This window comes from Carassius carassius, chromosome 2 (genome assembly GCF_963082965.1).
Source record: "Carassius carassius chromosome 2, fCarCar2.1, whole genome shotgun sequence".
NCBI classification, from domain to species: Eukaryota; Metazoa; Chordata; class Actinopteri; order Cypriniformes; family Cyprinidae; genus Carassius; species Carassius carassius.
This window is the reverse complement of record NC_081756.1, coordinates 20,184,473-20,207,487: the sequence shown is the minus strand read 5'-3', so window position 1 is coordinate 20,207,487 and position 23,015 is coordinate 20,184,473. Positions and strand designations below refer to the sequence as shown.

General features: G+C 40.6%; 1 protein-coding gene across 3 annotated transcripts in view; it reads right to left on the bottom strand.

Moving 5' to 3' along the window:
• Nucleotides 1–23,015, bottom strand: part of LOC132105883 (D-glucuronyl C5-epimerase B-like) — a 69,890-nt gene that overhangs the window by 4,539 nt on the left and 42,336 nt on the right. For 2 of the 3 annotated variants that reach the window (XM_059511373.1, XM_059511366.1), the window contains 3 exons: nt 22,365–22,479; nt 12,540–13,045; nt 50–289 (listed from right to left, as the gene is read on the bottom strand). In XM_059511373.1, the coding sequence (XP_059367356.1) occupies nt 50–289; nt 12,540–13,035 (736 nt within the window). In that variant the 5' untranslated portion in view covers nt 13,036–13,045; nt 22,365–22,479. The remainder of the gene's footprint in view (nt 1–49; nt 290–12,539; nt 13,046–22,364; nt 22,480–23,015) is intronic. The other variant, XM_059511383.1, reaches the window with a different exon arrangement.

Here is a 23,015-nt window from a genome sequence, read left to right as displayed (position 1 = left end):
ACTAGACCAAATAAACTGAAAGCATGTAGTTCAATATCTGCTTCTGTACCTGGAGCACTGAACTGTCGTACTGAAGTGACTTTAGTCTTGTCATAGACTCTGGTAAGAGAACAGCCTTTAGGGACAGTCCACGCGCTAGACCTGCTGTCTCTCTCCTCCGCTGTGTCATACACCTCTGTGTGGGGTGGCCGCTCGGTCAGGTTCTTACTGTAATGACTCAGGCCATACTGAGCGATCTGGATAGCATAGAAATACCCTTGAGGGCCCCACTGGGTGGACAAAGGTACTCCTGTAGGAAGGGACCAGAAGAAGAGATATTAGAAACTGTGTGTTAAACTGAAAATAAGAGAAACACATTTATATGTAAACTACTTTTTTTTTTTTTTTAAAGAAATTAATACTTTTATTCAGTAAAGAAACAATAAATTGATCACTACAAACATTTCTAATGACAATGACATATTTAAATAGATGCTGTGCTTCTGAACTTTCCATTCATCAAAGAATTCTGGAAAAAAAGTATCATGATTTCCACGAAAATATTAAGCAGCACAACTGTTTACCATTGCTGATCATTACTGTTTCTTGACAATAAATGAGCATATCAGAACGATTTCTGAAGGATCATGTGGCACTGAAGACTGGAGTAATGCCTTCTGAAAACTCAGCTTTGCCATCACAGAAGTAAATTATATTTTAAAATATATTAAAATGACAAAAATATATATTTTTAATTGTAATAATATACAATATATATATATATATATATATATATATATATATATATATATATATATATATCACTCGCATATACAACCAAATCTTCAATTTGGACAACTAAATGAGGTCTAAATGCTAATGTTTTATACTGTTAGAGTCTTTTTGTGTGATCATGTAAAGCAGTGGTTTTTGCCATCTTCATTCATTACGAATAATCTTGTTTTTGGTTTCATGACTTTTACACAATTTAGATCAGATAGAAAATCCAGGGTACACAGTGACAAGTGAAAACATAAACCTTCAATCAGCAAAACATACAAAAAAAAGTATGTTTGAAGTGAACACTGGGAGGAAAAAGCCACTAAACCCCTAAGCAAATAACCTTGATCTGAAGTATGAAGTTGTGCTTTCCACACAGACATAAATGCTGAGAGCTACAGTTTACCCAGCTTTCATTCACCCTCTTTCCAACCTTTTTTTTTCTTTGATCACAGCTCGTCTATTCTATTTCCTGGAATAACAATAATCAAGCCACAGGCATAACACTGCGACCACACTGCTGCTTTATAGCTGGCTTGAAAGGATCTATTCACAAACATACACATAAAAAAACACATGCAGGGTTAAACACAGACATAATAAGGCAATACAGATGACAAACACAGCAATGAGCCTGCCTTCCGCTTTCCAGGAAGCACACATACACATGCTGGCTCTAAGTGGGACCTGTATCAGGAGGCCCTCTCTGGCCTAGATACTATTCAGAGCACTCTGATCCTCTGCTGGAGGAGATGCCATCCCTCAAACTGAAGGAGGAGGAAAAAGAAGCTCTCTTTCACTGTCACCCCTCCATACTCATCTCCTTTTCATACCTGTTTATTCTCTCTCCCTCTGTCTCTCCTTCAGCGGAGACTGATGAGTCTGTCCGCTGTCTCTGATAATAGGCTCTCTGCTCAAACACACTGCCGCAGGCCCATGTGGGTTACTACCTCTGAGCTCAACACACTGTTTTTGTGCCTCCAACGGCCGGGATGAAAGCGAGGGGAACAGAACCTCTAATTAATCTTTGTTTTGTGTTTGCATGTGCAACACCTTTAAAAAAAACTTCCATATTTCTTACTACAGTGAATTAAATCTACTGAGGTGATCAAAGCTGCTTACTGTTGGCATAAAAGTTTGATGCCAGACACCAAGTTAAAAATACATGCTAACTGCTTAGCTCAGCGAGATCCAACACTGACGGACACCCGCAAGTTGCACGACCTTCACACCAGCACTGTAACATTCCTTGAACATTGGACTCAAGCCCGTTCTTAAATGTTACACTTGTGCTTTGAGGCAGTGCTCGCTTTAATTTTCCATGGATACTGGACAAGGCAATGGTTTAAACCATATGATTCCCTACAGGCTCCTTCATTCCTACATGATCATTACAGAACAGAGAGCGGCTCCATGAAAAAAGACTCAGAGTAATGGACTGGCTCTTGGTTATGGTTGAGAAGAGGCTAGAAAGGAAACAAAAGTATGGGACTGGTTCAAACTCTGTTGCTTTTGTGACATTGAGAATTTCATCTCAACTCACAGACAACCCCATTTTTCCACCTGCCACAAAGGATTTTGGTATGAATGTGCCTCTTTGTGGTGCTTCATAAAAGGGGATTCTTTAAATGCACACACAAAACAAGGTTTGCATGTTTTAAAAGCTTTCACCAGAAAAAAGTGATTTAAAATCTGAATGCTGATCAATGAGCTTTTCAGACCAGGATGTTTGGATGTGCTGAATTTCTGCATTTTAGACAGAATACTGCAGAATGCTCTCTGTTTTTTGAGCATGTAAAGTGAGGTTTGTTTACACGCTTGTCATTGGATACGCTGACGTACACTCACACATGCAAACAAACAAACAGATTTGGCACTGCTCTAAATTAGATACACATTGACTTCATTAAAAAAGATTCTTCTACTTTGTTTGCCATTGGTGTCCTATGAAGCACTGTGAGAGACTTCACCGTCTTCAGTGAATAGCAATGATGTTACGGTTTGGAAGGCATCCTTTATACTCCAGTATTGATCAGACTAAACTCAATTTCAATACTTCCTTAAGAAGTGATTACTTCATTACCCAGTCTCATTATAAAACAATACCGAAGAGCAAATGGCACTAAGCGACTCTATTCTCTTTAGAGAGCATCACAAACTTTGTGATAATAGCGTTGATATGTTGCTGTTAGTCTGATAGTCAGAGATCTGGGCTCTTAAAACAAAGGCTGCAGGGAGAAGTGATCCAAGAACTGGAGTGAGACTGGGATCAGAGTTATGCTTTATCACTGTAATGCCTCGAAAAGGGCACTTAACCCCGTCTGCTGAAGGACGGTCCTTGCAAAGAGATAGAGAGGTGGAGAGAAGAGTGAGCCAGCAGGAAATTATTAAAAGTAATCTGTCAGGGGAGTGAAACAGTGCTGGATCACTGACACAGTGGAGAGAAAAATGCAGTTTCTGGACATTAAAAAGCCTCTGAAGGAGCCGAGACCACCATAATCAGCTTTTTCCTGTTAAGGAGTGTCATCTATCAGTTCATTTTGAAATGCTTGTCATTTAGGTTCCTTATCAAAAAAGGAAATGACTCCGCTTTAATTTAGTTTTGCTTTTCCTCATTGACATTCACCAGAAGACACATGGGAGGGAGTCTGAGTGCAAAATGATTCTCCATTACGTTTAAGGTCATCAAATCAGCTCTTGTGATTCAGTTCTTGGCTGAATCAATCCCACTTTCATTTGCTTAATGTATAGTCCATTGAGGGTGCATTACTTACTAAGAACCAGACGTAGATAATTCGAGCCTGACTTCCAGGAAACTCCTCTCGGACTGCACTAAATGACTATTAATGGCCACTAACAAGTTGTGTTAGAAATGAGGCAGGTCGCTTTGCCTCTCACTTCTCCCAGTGTGCCACAATTAAGAGCTGCTTTAATGTGACATGTATTTAGGTGAATCTTGATGATGAGGGAGAAAGTAACTGTGTGGGACATTTTTCAAGCATTTTCTGCTCTAATTATGAGGGGGAAAACCAGTGGAATGGATTTAAACAATATTCTGTGCAGTGATTAGTTTGCAGGAGTAACAGAAATGAACTTTTTCAATAAGTTTGACTTTCCAATAAGTAATTAGATTTTTACCTTTATAAAGGCCAATTCTTTCGAACCTAATTAAATATATGCATCAGAGGTGACACAGAATCTTCACTTGAAGTGGCTTTTAGATGCACTTACACAGGACTTGAATCTGATTAAAATGCAGTTACAGATGAATTAATAATGTTTTATATCACACACCCCTAATATATATATATACTGTCATGCCGCTTGAAAATGTGTTTGTTTCAGCAGTTCAGTGTGGTTTGTTTATCTTGTTACCATAGTAACTTAGTACTAGTGCATGTGGGGAAATAGGAAGTAAAATTGCCATGCGGTAATCAGCTACAGGAATGTGTGAGCTCTATCAGTCGTTCTGAGTCGATCGCTTTTCCTTTTTCCTTTTTGCTAAGGCAACGTCTGTAAGTATTTCTCATCGTGTAATATTTGGTTACTGCTTACTTTTAAGTTAGTAAGATTATTGAGACGGTTAAATTAGTTTGTTTATTGCTGCTGGTTGTTTCTACTAGCTTGATTGTGTTTATCATATAGGCTACACTGCTATGTTAGTTAAGTGGTGCTACTTACACTGTTATTGTGTATTTGAGTTTGATTAATAATATAGACATCTCATTGTACTGTATTGCAGTTTCACAAAATTCCCAGTAAACTTCATGGAAATGAATCAACTGTGTCCTGGAGTTTCTTGGGAGTGTTTAAGCTGAATGGAACATAGCCCATGACAGTGAAAAGACGGCATCACAGCTAATGAGGGACACAAGGATTGCCATCCTACAGAGCAACTCAATACCAAGAGATAAGCGGCTAACGCTACAGCTCCCTGTCAGCTACATACTAGCTTCCTTCTCCTGATATTGAAAACGCGGTGAGTCACAATGTCACAACGTAACAACAATAAAAAAGGAAATGGAGATAACCAGACTGAGACTGTGCGCTCAAGAAGCAGTCGCTCATCTGGTACATCGTCCAGCTCGAAGATGAGCATAGCCGTCGCCATGGCAAAGGCAAAGGCCGAAGCAGCGCAAGCTAGAGCGGTACATGCGCTAAAGGAAATTGAACTTAAAGTGGAGCAGGCACGAGTTCAAGCTAATCTTGATGCATTAAATGACGAAAAAGAAAAGGATGCTGCCATTGCAGAGGCAAATGCTCTCGTGGCTGGTTTACAAGATATGGGCTTTGAAGTATGCAGTAAGGCTAACAGCCCAGTCCCCCAATCGGTCAAAGACCAGCTCGTCGCCGCCTATGTGTCGACACAAGCCAGCCTATGCAGCAGGGGTCTATCCGTCAGAAGAGGGAGTGACTATGCTTCGCCAACGCTTCATCCTCCACACCAACCAATCAATGTTATCCCTTCAACACACCACCCACTCAATGCAAGTCAAACCCAAGCTGCTGCTTCCGCTGACATTATGCCACACCAAGTTCCTCAGACCAGTGGGGCACTGCCACAACAAAGCTTCAAGCAGCCTCTCAACTCCTCTCCAGCTCCTCAGCTTGGTGGGAATCTTCCGCAACAGAACATCAAGAAAGATTCCTCATCTCCTGCACACCTGCCTGCTCACAGGACGCCTTATGGAGGTAGCTATGGCCATTCTACGTCCACTGGAGACCTCATCAAATACCTTGCTCGCAGCCGCCTGGTGACTTCAGGCATCACCACATATGATGACCAGCCAATGAACTATTGGGCCTGGAAAACATCGTTCCTGAACGCTATCGCCGATCTAGACTTGTCTGCTGCAGGAGAACTCGACCTCCTCACCAAGTATCTGGGAAAAGAGTCAGCAGAACAAGTAAGAAGGATAAAAACAGTCAACATTAAGGATCCAGCGATCGGACTGAACATGGCATGGGGGCGCCTCGACGAAATATATGGCTCGCCAGAGGCCGTCGAGCAGGCTCTGTTCAACAAACTAGAAAACTTTCCAAAAGTCACAAAAAAAGGATCCACAGAGACTCAGGGATCTAGCCGACCTGTTGTCAGAGCTACAAGCTGCCAAGGAAGATGGCTACCTTGCAGGCTTGTCATACTTGGATACCTCCAGAGGAATTAAGCCTATCATTGAGAAACTCCCATACAACATGCAAGAAAAGTGGCTTTACTTTGGTACCAGATACAAACAGGAACATTTCGTTAGCTTCCCACCCTTCTCCGTGTTTGTAAACTTCATCGCCATGGAGGCAAGGGCTCGCACCGATCCAAGCTTTAACCTCTTCACGCAAGCTCCAGCAGAGAGAAAGAGTAAATGGGAGAGGCCCATAAAGACATCGGTTTATGTTCACAAGACGCAGGTCTAAGGAACTGCTAAGGCCGAGTGCAGAGAAAGTATGGAACGAATTGATCCAAATAAATACTGCCCTTTGCATAAAAAGCCCCACCCTCTGAGGAAATGCAGAGGCTTCCGTGAGAAGAGCATAAACGATCGCAAACAGCTTTTGAAAGAGCATTACATCTGCTTTCGCTGTTGCTCCTCCACAGAGCATCTTGCAAAGAACTGCACTGCTGAGTTAAAATGTACAGAGTGTGAGAGCACTGCTCATGTGACAGCGCTCCACCCCTGCCCACCTACCTGGAAATCTAAGTCGTCCCCTTCCACTTCAGAGGACGGCGGCGAGGAGGACAGAGCAGACATCCAGGAGGTCAAGTCGACGTGCACTCAAGTATGTGGTGAAGGATTGAGTGCCAGAGCATGTGCCAAGATCTGTCTTGTCAGCGTGTTCCCAAATGGATGCAGGGAGGAGTCCAAGAGAATGTACGCCATACTGGACGAGCAGAGCAATCGCTCCCTGGCGCGGTCGGAGTTCTTCGAGGTTTTTAAGATCTCCGGAAGCTCCTACTCATATACTCTCAAGACCTGTGCGGGGCGTTCAGAGACAGCGGGGAGGAGAGCCAGCGGATACACTGTGGAGCCGGTGGACAAGAAATTGAGCATCCTACGCCGGAAGCAGCCTACCATCATGCCCACCTGAAGCGCATCGCCGACAAGATTCCGCCTCTGGATCCAGACGCCAAAATACTCCTCTTACTGGGTAGAGACATCTTACAGGCACACAAGGTCCGAGAACAGATAAGTGGCCCAGGAGATGCACCGTTTGCTCAAAGGCTTGACCTAGGATGGGTTGTCGTCGGCGATGTGTGTCTTGGAGGTGCCCACAGACCACTTGAAGTGAGGAGTTACAAAACAGCCATCTTAGAGAACGGTCGTACGAGTTATCTTCAGCCATGCAACAACCAGATCAGTTTGAAAGAGGTATTTGGTCAAGTGCCTAAAACTCAGCATCATCCTGCACCTACCTCCACCTGTGGCTTAATGATGCTCAGTGGAGACTGCCTGGGGCAGACTGTCTTCGCTCGTACTCCCGACGACCACAGACTCGCTCCATCCATGGAGGATCTAGAGTTTCTGAAGATAATGGAAGCTGAGTGCTATCAGGACAGCTCCAAAAGTTGGGTTGCACCTTTACCCTTCCGGTCGCCAAGACAGCGGCTGCCTAACAACAGGAAACAGGCTTTCGACCGTCTTGTCTCACTCCGGCGCTCATTGGAAAAACGACCACAGATGAAAGCCGATTTCCTAGAGTTTATGGAGAGGATGCTTAAGAAGGCACATGCAGAAGTTGCCCCGCCAGTGCAGCCTGGACAAGAGTGCTGGTACCTGCCCCTGTTCGGTGTGTACCATCCTAGGAAGCCAGATAAAATCCGTGTGGTTTTCGACAGCAGCGCGTCATGTGAAGGAGTGTCACTCAACGATGTTTTGCTCACTGGGCCCGACCTTAATAATAGACTTCTAGGTGTTCTTATGAGGTTCAGGAAGGAACAGGTGGCGATCACCGCCGACATTGAGCACATGTTCCACTGCTTTGTCGTTAAGGAGGACCACCGCGATTTTCTCCGCTTCCTGTGGTATAGAAACAACGACCCTACCTCCGACATAGTGGACTATAGAATGCGAGTTCACCTCTTTGGGAACAGTCCCTCGCCTGCCGTTGCAGTGTATGGTCTGCGACGGGCAGCTAAGGAAGCAGAAGCCGACTATGGCAGTGATGCAAGAAGATTCATCGACCGCGAGTTCTACGTTGACGACGCTTTAAAGTCCTTCGGCACAGAGGAAGAGGCCATAAGCGTCCTCGGGCGAGCACAGAAGATGCTTGCAGCTTCTAACCTCAGGCTGCACAAAATTGCTTCAAATCGACTGGCAGTCATCGAAGCATTTCCAACCGAAGATCGCACCAAGGACGTCAACAACCTAGATCTCTTTGTTGATGATCTGCCCATTCAACGTAGCCTTGGATTGTTCTGGAACATGCGCACAGACACCTTCATGTTTCAAATCAAAGATGATCAGAAGCCATTCACTCGCAGAGGGGTACTCTCAACCGTGAACAGCCTCTATGATCCTCTAGGGTTCCTTGCACCCATCACGGTTCATGGAAGACTGATACTCAGGGAACTCACCACGCAATCAGAGGACTGGGACTCACCTCTTCCCAAAGACATGGAGATTGAGTGGACTAGATGGAAACAGTCACTCCAAGACCTAGAGGGGCTCCAGATACCACGCCCCTATACGTCCTTCTCCACCGCAGGTGCGCTAAGAAGAGAGCTCTGTGTCTTTGCAGACGCATCAGTCAAGGCTATAGCAGCCGTTGCCTACATAAAGGTGACAAGCCACCAAGAACAGACTGAGATTGGCTTCGTCTTCGGGAAGGCAAAGTTGGCCCCCCAACCTGGTTTAACTATCCCTAGACTTGAGCTCTGTGTGGCTGTACTCGCCATTGAGATCGCCGAGATGGTAGTCACAGAGATGGACACAACATTCGATAACATCACCTACTACACAGATAGCAAGGTTGTATTAGGGTACATCCAGAACCAAACAAGGAGATTTTATGTCTATGTACACAACAGGATCCAACGAATCCATCAATCACCTTGTTCTGGTCAGTGGAAGTACGTCCCAACGCACCTCAACCCAGCTGACATTGGGTCAAGAACTGTGACACCAGCTTTGCTTAGCAGCACAACTTGGCTCAAAGGACCAGCCTTTCTCCATGATGCATCTTCGTATTCACCTGAGCTTCCAGAGACTTATAACCTTATTGACCCTGACACTGACTCTGAAGTGCGTCCTCAGGTGGTGACAAGTCTCACACATGTTACCAGAGATGTGGTGCACCCACAACGCTTTGAACGCTTCTCCAAGTTCAGCACTCTCCTCACGGCCATAGCGCACCTCATCCACGTGGCTCGTTCCTTTGCCCACTCCACCCAGAATGAATGTCAGGGCTGGCACATCTGTCGCTCTACAGAGGAAGAGTTGCTAAGGGCCAAAGTGTGCATTGTGAAGAGTGTCCAGAATGAGTGCTATGCAGAGGAACTTAAGTGTATCAACTCAGGATCCAACATCCCATCTTCCAGCAGTTTGTGGAAATTGCACCCCATCATGGACCACGATCAACTTCTTAGAGTGGGAGGTCGGATTGGAAAGTCAGATCTGAGCACGGACGAGGCTCATCCCATCATCATTCCTGGCCGACATCATCTCGCAACCCTGCTTGTGTCTCACTATCATGAAGCAGTGAAACACCAAGGAAGACATCTGACCGAAGGTGCCATTCGAGCGGCAGGGTTCTGGCTGGTAGGAGCTAAACGCTGCATCAGCAGTCTGCTTCACAGATGTGTCACTTGTAGAAGGCTGAGGGGGAAGACTGAACATCAGCAGATGGCAGCTCTGCCGGCAGAACGGTTACAAGTAGCACCTCCTTTCACCTACGTAGGTGTCGACGTCTTTGGACCATGGGACATTGTCTCACGCCGCACAAGAGGAGGAGTCTCCAACTCTAAACGATGGGCTGTGATGTTCTCATGCATGTGCTCAAGGGCAGTTCACATCGAGGTAATTGAAGCAATGAGTACCAGCAGCTTTATCAATGCCTTGAGGAGGTTCTTTGCAGTCAGGGGCCCTGCAAAGGAGATTCGCTCTGACTGCGGAACTAACTTCGTCGGCGCCTCTCGTGAGCTGGAGATGGACAAGACTGATCCAGGCTTCAACAGTGTGGAAGAGTACCTGGACACACAGAGCTGCACCTGGGTATTCAACCCGCCCCACGCGTCCCATATGGGTGGCGCCTGGGAACGCATGATTGGCATTGCCCGCCATATTTTGGACTGCATGCTGCTTGAGCAGAGGAGGTCTCACCTTACACATGAAGTTCTGACCACACTTATGGCTGAGGTAGCTGCAATCATGAATGCTAGACCGCTCATCCCAGTATCATCGGATCCGGAATCGCCTGTCATCCTCACCCCAGCAATGCTCCTGACTCTCAAGACAGGATCTGCTCCTCCTCCTCCGTCAGGAAGCTTTGAGGAAGCGCATCTCATCAGAGAGGAATGGAAGCGGGTTCAGGGCCTAGCAGACATGTTTTGGAACAGGTGGAAACATGAATACCTCAAAACATTGCAGCTTCGGCACAAATGGCAAAGAAAAAGGCAGAACCTCCAGGAAGGAGACATAGTTCTCTTGAAAGACAATCAGGCAAAGAGAAATCAATGGCCTACGGGCATCATCACAAAAACCTTTCCAGGAGAAGATGGACTGGTCCGGAAGGTTCAAGTGGAAGTCGTCAAGGATGGAACCAGAAAGGCTTTTTCTCGGCCCATTAAAGAAGTGGTTCTGCTTCTCTCTCCAAAGACTGATTCTGTTAATTAATGTGGGCTCTTTAAAGACCCCAAGCGGGGAGTGTCATGCCGCTTGAAAATGTGTTTGTTTCAGCAGTTCAGTGTGATTTGTTTATCTTGTAACCATAGTAACTTAGTACTAGTGCATGTGGGGAAATAGGAAGTAAAATTGCCATGCGGTAATCAGCTACAGGAATGTGTGAGCTCTATCAGTCGTTCTGAGTCGATCGCTTTTCCTTTTTCCTTTTTGCTAAGGCAACGTCTGTAAGTATTTCTCATCGTGTAATATTTGGTTACTGCTTACTTTTAAGTTAGTAAGATTATTGAGACGGTTAAATTAGTTTGTTTATTGCTGCTGGTTGTTTCTACTAGCTTGATTGTGTTTATCATATAGGCTACACTGCTATGTTAGTTAAGTGGTGCTACTTACACTGTTATTGTGTATTTGAGTTTGATTAATAATATAGACATCTCATTGTACTGTATTGCAGTTTCACAAAATTCCCAGTAAACTTCATGGAAATGAATCAACTGTGTCCTGGAGTTTCTTGGGAGTGTTTAAGCTGAATGGAACATAGCCCATGACATATACATTATATATATATATAGTAGTCCATAGTAGTCCAGTATAGTAGTCCATTTTGGGAGGACTACTATACTGTCAAATAAAAATAAAGAAAAATAATCATCAACTACAAGCAACAGCACAAATAAATACAATCTAGCAAATATATAAATAAAATAAACGGTGCTATTCAGCTTTGAATCCTTGGCGGAAGGAAGTAGTTCAGCACAAGAGAGAGTTTTATAAGACATTCCGTTACTTCTTGTTTAATTACACACATGTTCAGTCGAACTGTTGTATAAATGCAATATTACTCTCATAGCCGAGTGATACCGGCTCTTTATCAGTGGCTGTGATTGCCTCTGGCCTCGTATATAAATAATTTTGTGTTTTTTTGCAGAAAATTCAGAGCATCACTACTAGGGGTGTAAAAGGTTCAAATTACTCACGGTTCAGTTTGTAGATATGGTTTTACAGGGTTTTTTTTAGGTAGCTTGAACATTAGTTTTTTAGGTACAGAAAATGAATAAAGCAATGTAAAAAACATTGCATATTTAACTGTATAAAGTGAAGATTAATCTTTATTATAGTTTCCAAAACTTTTCAATCAAGAGCAGTGAGTTATTTACGTGACTTTTATTTTTTGATTAACATTAAAATCACAGTAGGTTAATAAAAAAAAAAAATTATATATCCTGCTGTCACTTTAAAACATTGCACAGATCTAGTTCACTGATATCATACGTTCAACAGACTAGGTCTATGTCTGCTAGGATACTTACCAAGATGGACATGTTGACATAACTTTTGTGTGAACTTGTTTATTCAAGCAGAAGACTTGAAAGAGAACTCAATATTTGTGCACTGTCTGAGACTGGAACACAGGTTTGCGTTCCACACACAAATCTTCACACTGTGCGCTCGAGTTCTCATTCACATTCACAATGTTTGAATAAAACTGGCATGGCTTAAATGCATTTAATTTAAATACAGATAGTAACCTGTGTTGTTCAGGGTCAAGTTGCACTAGTTTGACCTTCTAGCAGTTGCCAAGGGGTAATCAGTCCTACTTTTCCTAACCCTAACCCTAACTTTTCCTAGTTGACTAACTTTTTAAGACTAGTCTCACGTGCGCACACGGGTTATCAATACCCGAGTGATGTTATTTTTAACAAGCCAGAATAAAGATGAACTGTCAGATTTAAGTTGAACCTCGGTGCAAGTGCGTGCCGTTACAGCCCTGATCACTACTGTACTTTTGATGCCTGTTAATAGACACAAGTTAATACCAGGTGTAAACCACCATCCATCTCAACTGATTACATGTGTTCGGACACCTCGGCATAGTATTACTAAGCAGCCATTATCAGAGAAGATCGATCAGAAATGAAGAGGTGTAACCATTACCACATCACTCACCTTCCACTCCACTGATGCACTTGACTCTGTCACGCACCTCCACGTTATACCCCTCAAAAGACATGAAGACTCCACTGGGGTGATACAGCTCTCTCTGGGCATATACTTTGGAATAACTGTGTGAAAACTCAAATCGATCGTAGCCATCGTACTGTACCACCTTGCCGTACACCTCAAAGTACTTCTCCATCCAGCTGAAGGGCAGGTATACTTCACTTCCTTCTCGGCGGCCCTTAATGGTGACATCGTCATTGATCAGGCAGTCGATCTCTTCGTAGCGCACTCCGCCGACCACAGGTGGAGGTTCGGGGGGCTGGGGCTGCTGCGGATGGCTGTCTGTTTTCGGGCTGGGAGGGGGCTGGGGGTGCCGGGGCAGGAAGCGCAGCGCTTTCTCACTCGCACACTTGTTCCACAGAACGACCGTGAGCAGAGAGAGGAGAGCGCAGATCACTATCAGGGTCTTGTAGTGAACACGGGCTGCCAGACAACGCATCATCACTGCTTACCTGTAATACAAAGACACAAACGTACATTAAAACACATTCTATGAAACACCCATTGGCTGAGCTGAAATAAAACATGCAATCACATGCTTAAAAGCCCCGCCATTCACTAGTGACATTTCAGATTAATCATATTTAATCATCAGTAATCCAGTCAGAGGGAATTTAATTTAAATGTAATCTAAAAAAGAAATTCTATATTTATTGTTAAGGGAATGATGTGCAGCACTTGACCAAAAAAGATGCACAATGGAGCCAATTTCTGGATTTGCTAAAGATAAACTTTTATGTATGCATGTTATGTTTTTGTGTTATGTTAGCATTATTTATATACCATTATAGCATTTAAGAATATTTTGAATTAGCTTTTACATTCATGTTTTTAGTTTTCATTTTAATTTTAGTTTAGGTTTTAGTAATTTTATTGTGCTTTTGTCATTTTATGAGTTTTTAATGTTTTTTTAAGTTATTTCTATTTAACTTTACACGTTCTAATGCAAGTTTTCTTATTTTAAGCATTGTTTTAAATTTAGGTTTAATCTAACACTTTATATTGTACATATTTTATTTTATTGCACAGTGAAAATGACTGTTAAATCAATGATGTTTCCATTGAAGAAAAATCGCAAAACAGTTTGTGAATAAAACTTTTAAGATCCTATACACTGATACTGGTTTGATAATATTAATCTTCGCCAAATGTATGGGTCAATTTTTTTTTTTACACTGCCCATCTAGGAACTTAATTGGTTAATGTGTTTCCACTCTAGTTTATTTATAAATTGTGTGTGTGTGTGTCTGTGTGTGTACACTTTGGAAACATTATTCACATTCAGGTTTTTCCATTCATCATTTTTGATGCAATAGCTCAAAACCTGCATAAAAATGTGGATGCAAACCCAACTTGTAGATTATGCAACGACTACCGTTTTTACAATAGTCATAAGCAGAAAAGAAAAGAAAGAATTCAACATTCTCTACATATCATCTTACATATCATTTCACAAATCATATTCTGCTGCTGCGGTTTCTGTACTTGGGAGAGAATCTCATTAACTTTGTAAATGTAGCTCATAATGCGAATCAGCAGCCTCTCAATCATATCATCCCTTCTCTCTCTCTGGCATGTTATCTTCCTCGCAAAGAATCAAAATCAATAAGCAGAACAGCACTGCCTTTCACTACAACTAATTACTGTGCTGCGTTTGGCATGGACAAAAGGCCAATGTCATCATTAGCAGTCCACACCACTGTGAATGTAAAGCTAAGTCTAAGGTCAACGGCGAACAAAAACGCATCAATCCATCAACCCAAACAAAGTGCAACATAGTGTCAAACACTCCATATTTAACGAGCGGAGAAAAAAGGACCCAGGCATGATGAGTGGTAGCAGTGCATACATGCCTTTCGCCTGTCCTGCATATGTATTAGGTGGAAACCTGATTTCATATAGTTCTGAAACATTCACTGCTATGGAAGATCAGGGAAAGTGAATCATTCTTTCTTCCAATCTTCCCATTTAATCCTCTTTGCAGAGTTTGCACTTGTTTGACAGACCTGGGCTCCATCTCTTTCTAATCTCTCCCCCCTTTACTTCGTCTTCCCCATGTCGACCCTGCATCCTCTGTTCGGAGCATGCGGAGCAGAGCAGCGTCTGACTGCAACGTGAAAGATAAGCAGCTCATCTCATTTGCCAAGGCTATAAATAATTTAATCTTTCGCAGGCAGAGTTCAGATGCCGTTACTATTAGATTCAGGGACATGCTCGGAAAGTGCTGTCTGAATCCTAACGTAGAGCACCTGATCAAGGCTCTGGATCAGGCGGATGGAGCATCTGGATCAGGCAGCACACCGCAGTGCAGGGTGCATCTGTTTACAAGGATAATTTACATTCAAATCCACTAATATGCATGAGATATGGCCAGGCTCTGTATAATCCAGAGATCAAACTAAAAACAGGAGGAACACTGATGTAATCCCTTCTCTGAACAAGTGGCACAGCGGACTTAAAGGAAGAGTACACCGTGTCCTAGGGAGCATCATACCATGCTAGATTTAAGAAAATGGCTTTTTGGCTTACGGCTGGTAATAGCAGACAGGGATGAATGTGGTTTAACAAAGTGCCGTCCCTACAGCTAGAGCTGTGGCTGATCTGCTCCTATGAGAAAAGCAGGGTTCAGCTAACTTATTAACCACTTCAGCTGTTATTTTGATTTTTTGAGAATTAGGCATATGCAATATTGGACCCACCGGTGGGTCCCCAGAGTTGATGTGGTTAAACGCAATGCTCTCCAAAACTGAATTCAAAACAAGCACATCTATCTCAGTAGAGCACTTCCCATCAGAATGCTCTTAGCACTGTCTCAGTCGCCAAGACGACCTGACGCTGACCACGCCCCCTCTGCATGCCATGCCCTGATCAATACAAACACAGCTATAACTGTATTCTTCTGTCACTTAATGTAATAAATATAAAATAGTAATGTACTTTATGATTTTTTTTATACAGATGTCCAATTACAGTCAATAAATTCAGTCTAATAAATATGTTAGACCACCTGTCATAATAAAGAGAAAACAAATATTTTAGGAATCTGTCAAAAACTTATTTAAAGCTTAAACACACACACACACACACACATAATGACAAAAAAAAACTATATTTTGTATGGCCTTGATAGCTGCTTTTATTCTTGCTAGCATTGTTTGAGTACTTTTCCACAGTCTCTGTTTTTAGTGACTATAATTGTGCATCTGGATAAAAAAATAATAAAGAGATTTATTTCTTTTTCTGCCTTTCTTGTAAAACAGGATGTGAAAATTTACAACAATAATTATATTTTAGCATTAAAAACAACACTGTGTCTAAAGAGCTTACACATACTGGTGGATGGACCATATAAAAACAAAACAAAAACAAAAATTATATTCACCAATACCGTTAGTTTAAGGTAGTTGTGGAACAAACCTTACATTGGGTGGTGGTCTTATAAAGGTGTTAAGCAACATAATTAATCAACATGATTAATAAAAAAAAAAAAAAACTCTTCCCATTAGTATGAAATTACTGCAAAAGCAGCTTACCATGATATAACATTAGAGTTACAGAAAGAGACAAAGAAGTAATTTAATTTATAACAGAGATTTATGACTAAATTAATAACTAATTGCATAATAAAAATAATATATTCTTGTATAATTAATATATTGCCATTTACATAAATTATAATAATATTGTTATTATAATATGCACCTTACCAAAGTTCAATGTTAATCTACAAGAAAATGACAACATTCAAGTATGTTCACATCCAACTTAAAAAAATTATTTAGCAGTTTATGCTTTTTTACTTTTTTTTTTTCTTTTGACCGGATTATTACAGGTCTACACCACCCCTTTTAATCCGGTCAAAAACCCATTCGGTTTGAGCCCATCCAAATCAATTGAGGTGTTCACATGAAGGCTTTTCTATCTGCAAGATCCATCAAGCGGGTTTAAAAACATTATTTGGGTGTCTGTAAACACAGCTAGTGTATGCATGGCCGAGGGTAAGTGGTATGAAAAGGGGTATGTTTTTAACTGTGAATACCCCTTCCGTAATAACAAACTCTTCCTTGTCTTGACCTCTTTGGCACACGTCCCACTCTGTATTTCTGCATTACTTTGTTACAGCATCATGTGCAAACAACATCAAGCAGTCCAGCCCAATGATAATAAATCTACCAGGGTATAAAAGAAACAATGAAATCTATGTCTATGATCGCATAATATATACAGCCTTACAGCCCAGCCCTAAGCAGCACCTTCACAGGCTGCTGTCCTCTGTTGGCACCTTGAGCTCAGGGAACAGTGGGAGGTATTGTTGACACATGAAAGGTTGTCAGTAAAGGGAGGACAGACCTGGCACAGGAGAGCTGGGTGCAATGAATACCAAGACTTCAGCTCATTTGTCACCACAACCCACACAGACCTGCTCCTGAGACTGCAGGCCTGTCCTCCCCACTCAGGCCTGCCACAGGCTCTTCATATAACACCAGACAATGCAGAAAGCAGCTAGAGCCCCATTGATGATTTTAATTTATTTATTTAATAAGCGAGTTATGGTAATCACAATCAATTCTATTAAAGAGAATAAAAGCTTTAAATATTGGCTTTAGTATTAAGAAAATCTTACAATGCCAACTAAAGTGATTTATCTTACCACAGGGTATTCATTAATGTGCATGTTTTATCCACTAGGAAACTTCTGTCATATCTAAAACATTTTGTGACAAAGGTTTGGCAGTAAAGAAAACAGATTGTGAATCTGAGACCTATTTAAGAAAACCTAATAAGTGTTAAATGGTATCCAACCACATTTTGAAATGCCACAGGGAACAGGATTTCTTGCTCTATTACACAACATATTTATCACAGAATACATCAAATATGACCCTTTGTGCTGGCTTGTACATTTCAAGCCAAACACAGGAAGGAAATAAGTCTCCTGAGTTAAGATTTTGATCATTTACAATATGGCTTCTGGAAAAGAAGCTCAAGACTCAGAAGGGCAGTTATGCCCATGTTGAAGTCTTTTATCACTCAGTGGTTGGCTGGAACAGTAGACAACAGTTTGCCAACTGCATGCAAAAAGCTGCACAAAATTGTTAGCATACCAGAAATCACTGGCTAAATTTGTGGTCAGAACACAACCCTGGATCATGGCACCCCAAGTGGTGAGCACTCAATGGCCGACAGAGGTTCATTCGTCAGTCACTGACTGAGAAACAGAAAATAGCTAGATGCTCATAACAACTAAAACTGCAATAAACGTCACAATTCCTTTCCCTCAGTTGCTTCAGAGGTGGTTTTTGATGTAAAAACCTGACACCATCTTACAATAATGTGAATCTTCTACAATAATATTTATCAAAGTCTATAAGCATGATCATTGATCATGGTGACTTGAAGCTAATTTTGGATATTGTGCTTACACTGTAAAATGAGAAATACTATTGCAATACTACATTATATGTAATGTTCTTGAACAATTCACAGCCAAAGTTGCAAGGCATGAAGGTGCAATGGCCAGGATTGGGTGGTGGCATGCTCCTTCTTGTTGAGGACATATTCAGAAGCCCCCCAACAGCAGCAGACATAGTACAAGCCCAATTCCAAGGAGATGTGTTGCCCTCTGGGCAGCACTGAGAAGTGAGTCATGTGTTTGAGCTCAGGTGTGTCAGGTCTTACTAAACTCTGGACATTTCCACTCCTCTGAACTGCTGATCAGCCTGGGGATAAATCAAGGGCAATCAACAGCTTCAAAAGGAGCTTATTACTGATGCCAGACCTGGAAGCTAAAGGATAGATGCAGATTAATAAAAGAAACCAATGAAACAAAAACACACCAATCCCCTCTGTTCTGGTGTGGAACAGCTACATAATTAAGCTCATTAGAGAAAAAGATATTGCCAGAGGGACATCGCAAGGATTCCCCCCATGTAACAGATGCAGCCCATAATAAGCACAGTTGATAGGATAATAATAATGGATGCAATGGATGTAAAATGTACTGGATGTAATTAAGTGTAATTCTCATTAGAAAAGGAAGTACGAGGGAACTCCCATAATAAAAAAACGGCAGTTATAGAGGACACACACTGTGGTCAAGACTTAAAATTAGCCCTTCATTTTGGTGTAATATCAGGAGAGTAAGGGCCGTTCACACCAAGAATGATAACTATAAAGACAACTACAGAGATAGTGACATTAGTGTCCACACCAGCGGACGATATCGTCTGTTTATTCTAAGCACATGCTCATCTGCTACTTTAAATTCTTGAGCACGTTACGGCAGGATTGATTCTGATTGGCTGTCAATGTTTTTATCATTCGTCAGCTGAAAAAAAAAGCATTCTGAAAGTGATTCCAACGATATCGTTTCTCTGTGCCTTAATCGTTATAGCTGTGGTGTGGACCCTGCTATTCTTTAATATTGAAAATGATTTTTAGAACTATATCTTTATCGGTATCTTTATAGTTATCTTCCTTGGTGTGAACAGGCCTTAAGGCTCAAGCCCAGCTAATCAGATGCACTAGGATTGAACCTCTTTGGAGGTTTGATCAGATATTAGACCGAGGTTCATTGCTATTTACTCTCCCACTAAGATGCAAATCCAGTTTATAGCTGGAAAGGAAAGATGATCAAAGAGCAGATGTTGCAAAGATCTCCTTCTGGCTGTGACTCATGATCTAATCAAACACCTGTTCCATCAACAGCAACATGAAGGCCCTAGTCAAAACAACTTTGGCTTCTATATGAATGCAGTTAACCACAGCATATCCAGAAGTAGCACTAAATACAGCTTGATAATCCATGAGGATACCTAACTGATAAGAGAGAAATTTCACTAAGAAGGCTTAAAAGAAACATTATCCCTTTGTTTACTCTTAGTATACTACAGAATACTGCAGATGGGATCAAAGGAGAAGATTTGTATGAAAATTGCATGGTTTTTTTCTCCATATTTTAAAAAGAATTTTATTAGTGAATTATTATTAAATAATTTTATTAATTTAGTTTTTAGCTAATATCTTAAATCATTTAGCTAGATATCTTTAAAAAAAATATATCTATATCTATATCTATAGATCTATATATATATATATATATATATTTAAATAAAAAAAATTGAGAACCACTGACGTACAGACTACATTATGGGAAGAAATTCTACGAATCCCCAAATCAGTCATTTCATGTTTTGGGGATAAAGAAAGTGGGTTATTACAGACAGCAATATGTAATGACAGCTTTACAGCATATTATGACCATAGACTGTATAAAAACATGGATATAGTGTCCGTGACGTCACCCATAGGTTTCGAAGAGCATTTTTTAAGCCAAAAGTGAGTGGAGCCGGCCGTCGCCATCTTGGCAGTGCATCACCATGCGTCACTCCAAGATAATCGAAAATGGGCCAAAAGGCGGGAGCTGGTTGCTTAAGCTATGCCCACCTAGCTCGACGGCAGTGACAGCAGCGGCAATCCACCTGTCACTCAAGTGGCTGCACCCTTAATAATAAAGAACTTTAAGGCTTAATATAATTTAAACGGATGAGTTCTAAAAAAAAAGCCTACTAACTAACTGAGATTTGTCTATTTTAATTTAAAACAAAGACAGTCAAAAGTAAAGGTCGACCGATATCTCGGTTTTACCGATTAATCGGCACCGATAGTTGATTGCTGGAACAATCGTTATCAGCAAAAATCCATGCCAATAGTTTTCGGCATTTCGTCCTTTGCTGGAGCGGCTGAGAAGGCTCTGTTTTCATTATACAGTGCAAGAGCGGCCTCAAGTGGCTGAAATCACAGACAGCACATGCTGTTTGTTCAGACACATGACGCTGCACACTGAACAGAGCCAGAAACTTCAGACCCAGATTTAAATACAGCTGACAGAAAATCCTGCCGTGCCTCAGAACGCCATTCACATAGTTTTCCATTAAATTACATTACATTGTCCCCGAATCATTGTTAATGTACATAATGAATTGTATATTGAGCATTTACATCAAAATGTTTGTCTTTCTGTGGCTCTAATAAAGTCTGTATGCTTCATTTATAGAGCTATAATAGACCGCTCTTTCTGTTTGCTCCGTTTTTTAAACACTGAACTTTAAACTTATCTTTGCCTCATTGTTCATTCTTGAAGTCAACTTGTGTCCGTTTGGTGAACAAATAAACTGTTTTAAGCCGCTGCTCGGGTTTAACGCGACGTATCCGGAGTGTGTGTGATACCGGTGAGTTCTCCTAGACTCTGCGCTGCCCTTTTATTTTGATTATATAATCATTAAGTGTTCAAGAATATAAGCAGTTAAAGTGTGAGAATATATATGGTGCTGGTATAATTGTAGAGCTCTATGTTTTCCACGATGAACAAAAATGTGAACGGAATCGCGGAATCCATTCATAAAAACAGAATTTACAGTTTAGCGCACGTGACACTCGTAGTGATTTCAGCGTCTGCCGTCTCACTGCCGTCTCACTGGAGACGGAAACACTCCAGAACTGCTCTGAGAGTCACTTCATAAGCATCTGACCATTTGATTTTAGTAAAAGCTTATCACATGCACAGAATTGTAAAGGTATTCATTTATTTTGCAACCCGTCAAAATAAAAGTCCGGTTTTGAAGTCTATTGTTCAGTAGAATGTACATAGCCTACTACTACTACTAAAATGAAACAAACATTATTTTCAAGGAATAAATCACACAACATTTCTTCCATGTTTTAATTTTAATAGTAAATCCCCTTTGTTTGCCAAAAAAAAAAGTTTGCTTAATTTTAAGTAATTAAAAGACAAATAAAATTAATGTTTCATGCCTTGATTTGATAACAATAAAAATTTGAATACACAGAATTTTTTAGGGGAAAAAAATCATTAGGCTTCTTTAAGAAAAAATAAATAAAGTTGTTTTATGCGTTCAAATAATTAGACATGCTAAAACAGAATTTGGTAACAATAAAAAAAATATGGTGAGAAAAAATAAAACATTTCATAGGGCCCTAATCATGTAATTTCTGTTAAACTTTTATTAAATTGATTTGAAAATGTATAAGTTTCATGATTTTTAGACTTTAGATTTAATTAGACTTACTTTATAATTAATAAACTTTAACTATAAAAAAGGAGTGGAGTAAAATTAAAATGGAAAAAACAGAATCCAGAAAATTTAAATAACAGAATTTGGAAATAAATAAAATGGAATTCAGGAGAAAATTAAACAAATTTCATAGGGCCCTATTAGAGTGTGGTAATTTCAACATTTACTATTACTATTACTGTTATTATTACTACTACTACTACTAGTTGTATAGTTCAGCTATTTCTTTTTTTTTTTGTAAATAAAGCACTATTTAAATTTTTTCTATTATTATTATTTTTTTAAACTAATTTTAAAAACTATCGGTTAATTAATCGGTATCGGCAAGTGTGGTCCAACCAAGCTATTGGTATCAGCAAAATTCAATATCGGTCGACCTTTAGTTAAACCTTTAGTCTGGGGTCAGTAAATTTTTTTTGTTGCGGTTGTAAGAAAATAATACCTTTATTCAGCAATGATGCATTAAATTAATCAAAAGTGACAGTTAAGACATTTATAAACCTACAAAGGATTTATATTCCAAATAAATGCTGTTCTTTTGATCTTTTTATTTAAAGCATCCTGAATCCTGTAACTTGTACAATTGTATTTCAACTATTTTATTTTGTTGTTTGCATAGAGATTTCAATGTGGCATGACACCAAAGTGAATAATTGATCTAAAGCAGTGAAATTACCCAGCTCCAATCAACAGTGAACGTCTGACTGTGCCGTCATTGCGCTTTATGCCATAGTTTCAATCCTCTGCTCCGGTTCATTTAGGGATCGGTTTGACAAAATAGTCTGTCATGCCTGAAACAGAGGAAACAGAAACAGTAATGAGATATTGGTCGAGCTGAGCTATGTGAACAGAAAAATCAAATAAAAATTTTAAACGATAATTTTTAAATAATTTTTCTGCAACCTGAGGAAGACTAAGTCATCACCGGGTCCTTATCGCTTCTGAGGTCACAACGGCCCAAGCCTTTATGTGGCCCTAAGCCTCGTTGTCGCCAATACGATACAATTATTATCAATTCTTGATTATTCACACACTATAAATCTAACTCACCCATTATCAATTTTATTTGTTGTATCTGTGTTGCTTACATCAAACCAATGTTTTTACTTTTCTACGATTTTTAACTGTAACAGTAGCAAACCCACAAAAGTGATGAGGTGTTAATTTGCACTTTAACATTCAGTCTTAGTTTAGTTTAATTTATTTCAGGAATATATGGCCTCTTGGCCCATAGTTCCACAGATGTCATGACATGGCAAATAATCTCTTTTTCATTCTTTGATGTATATATACAGCAGAGGTGGAAAGAGTACAAAAATATTCTACT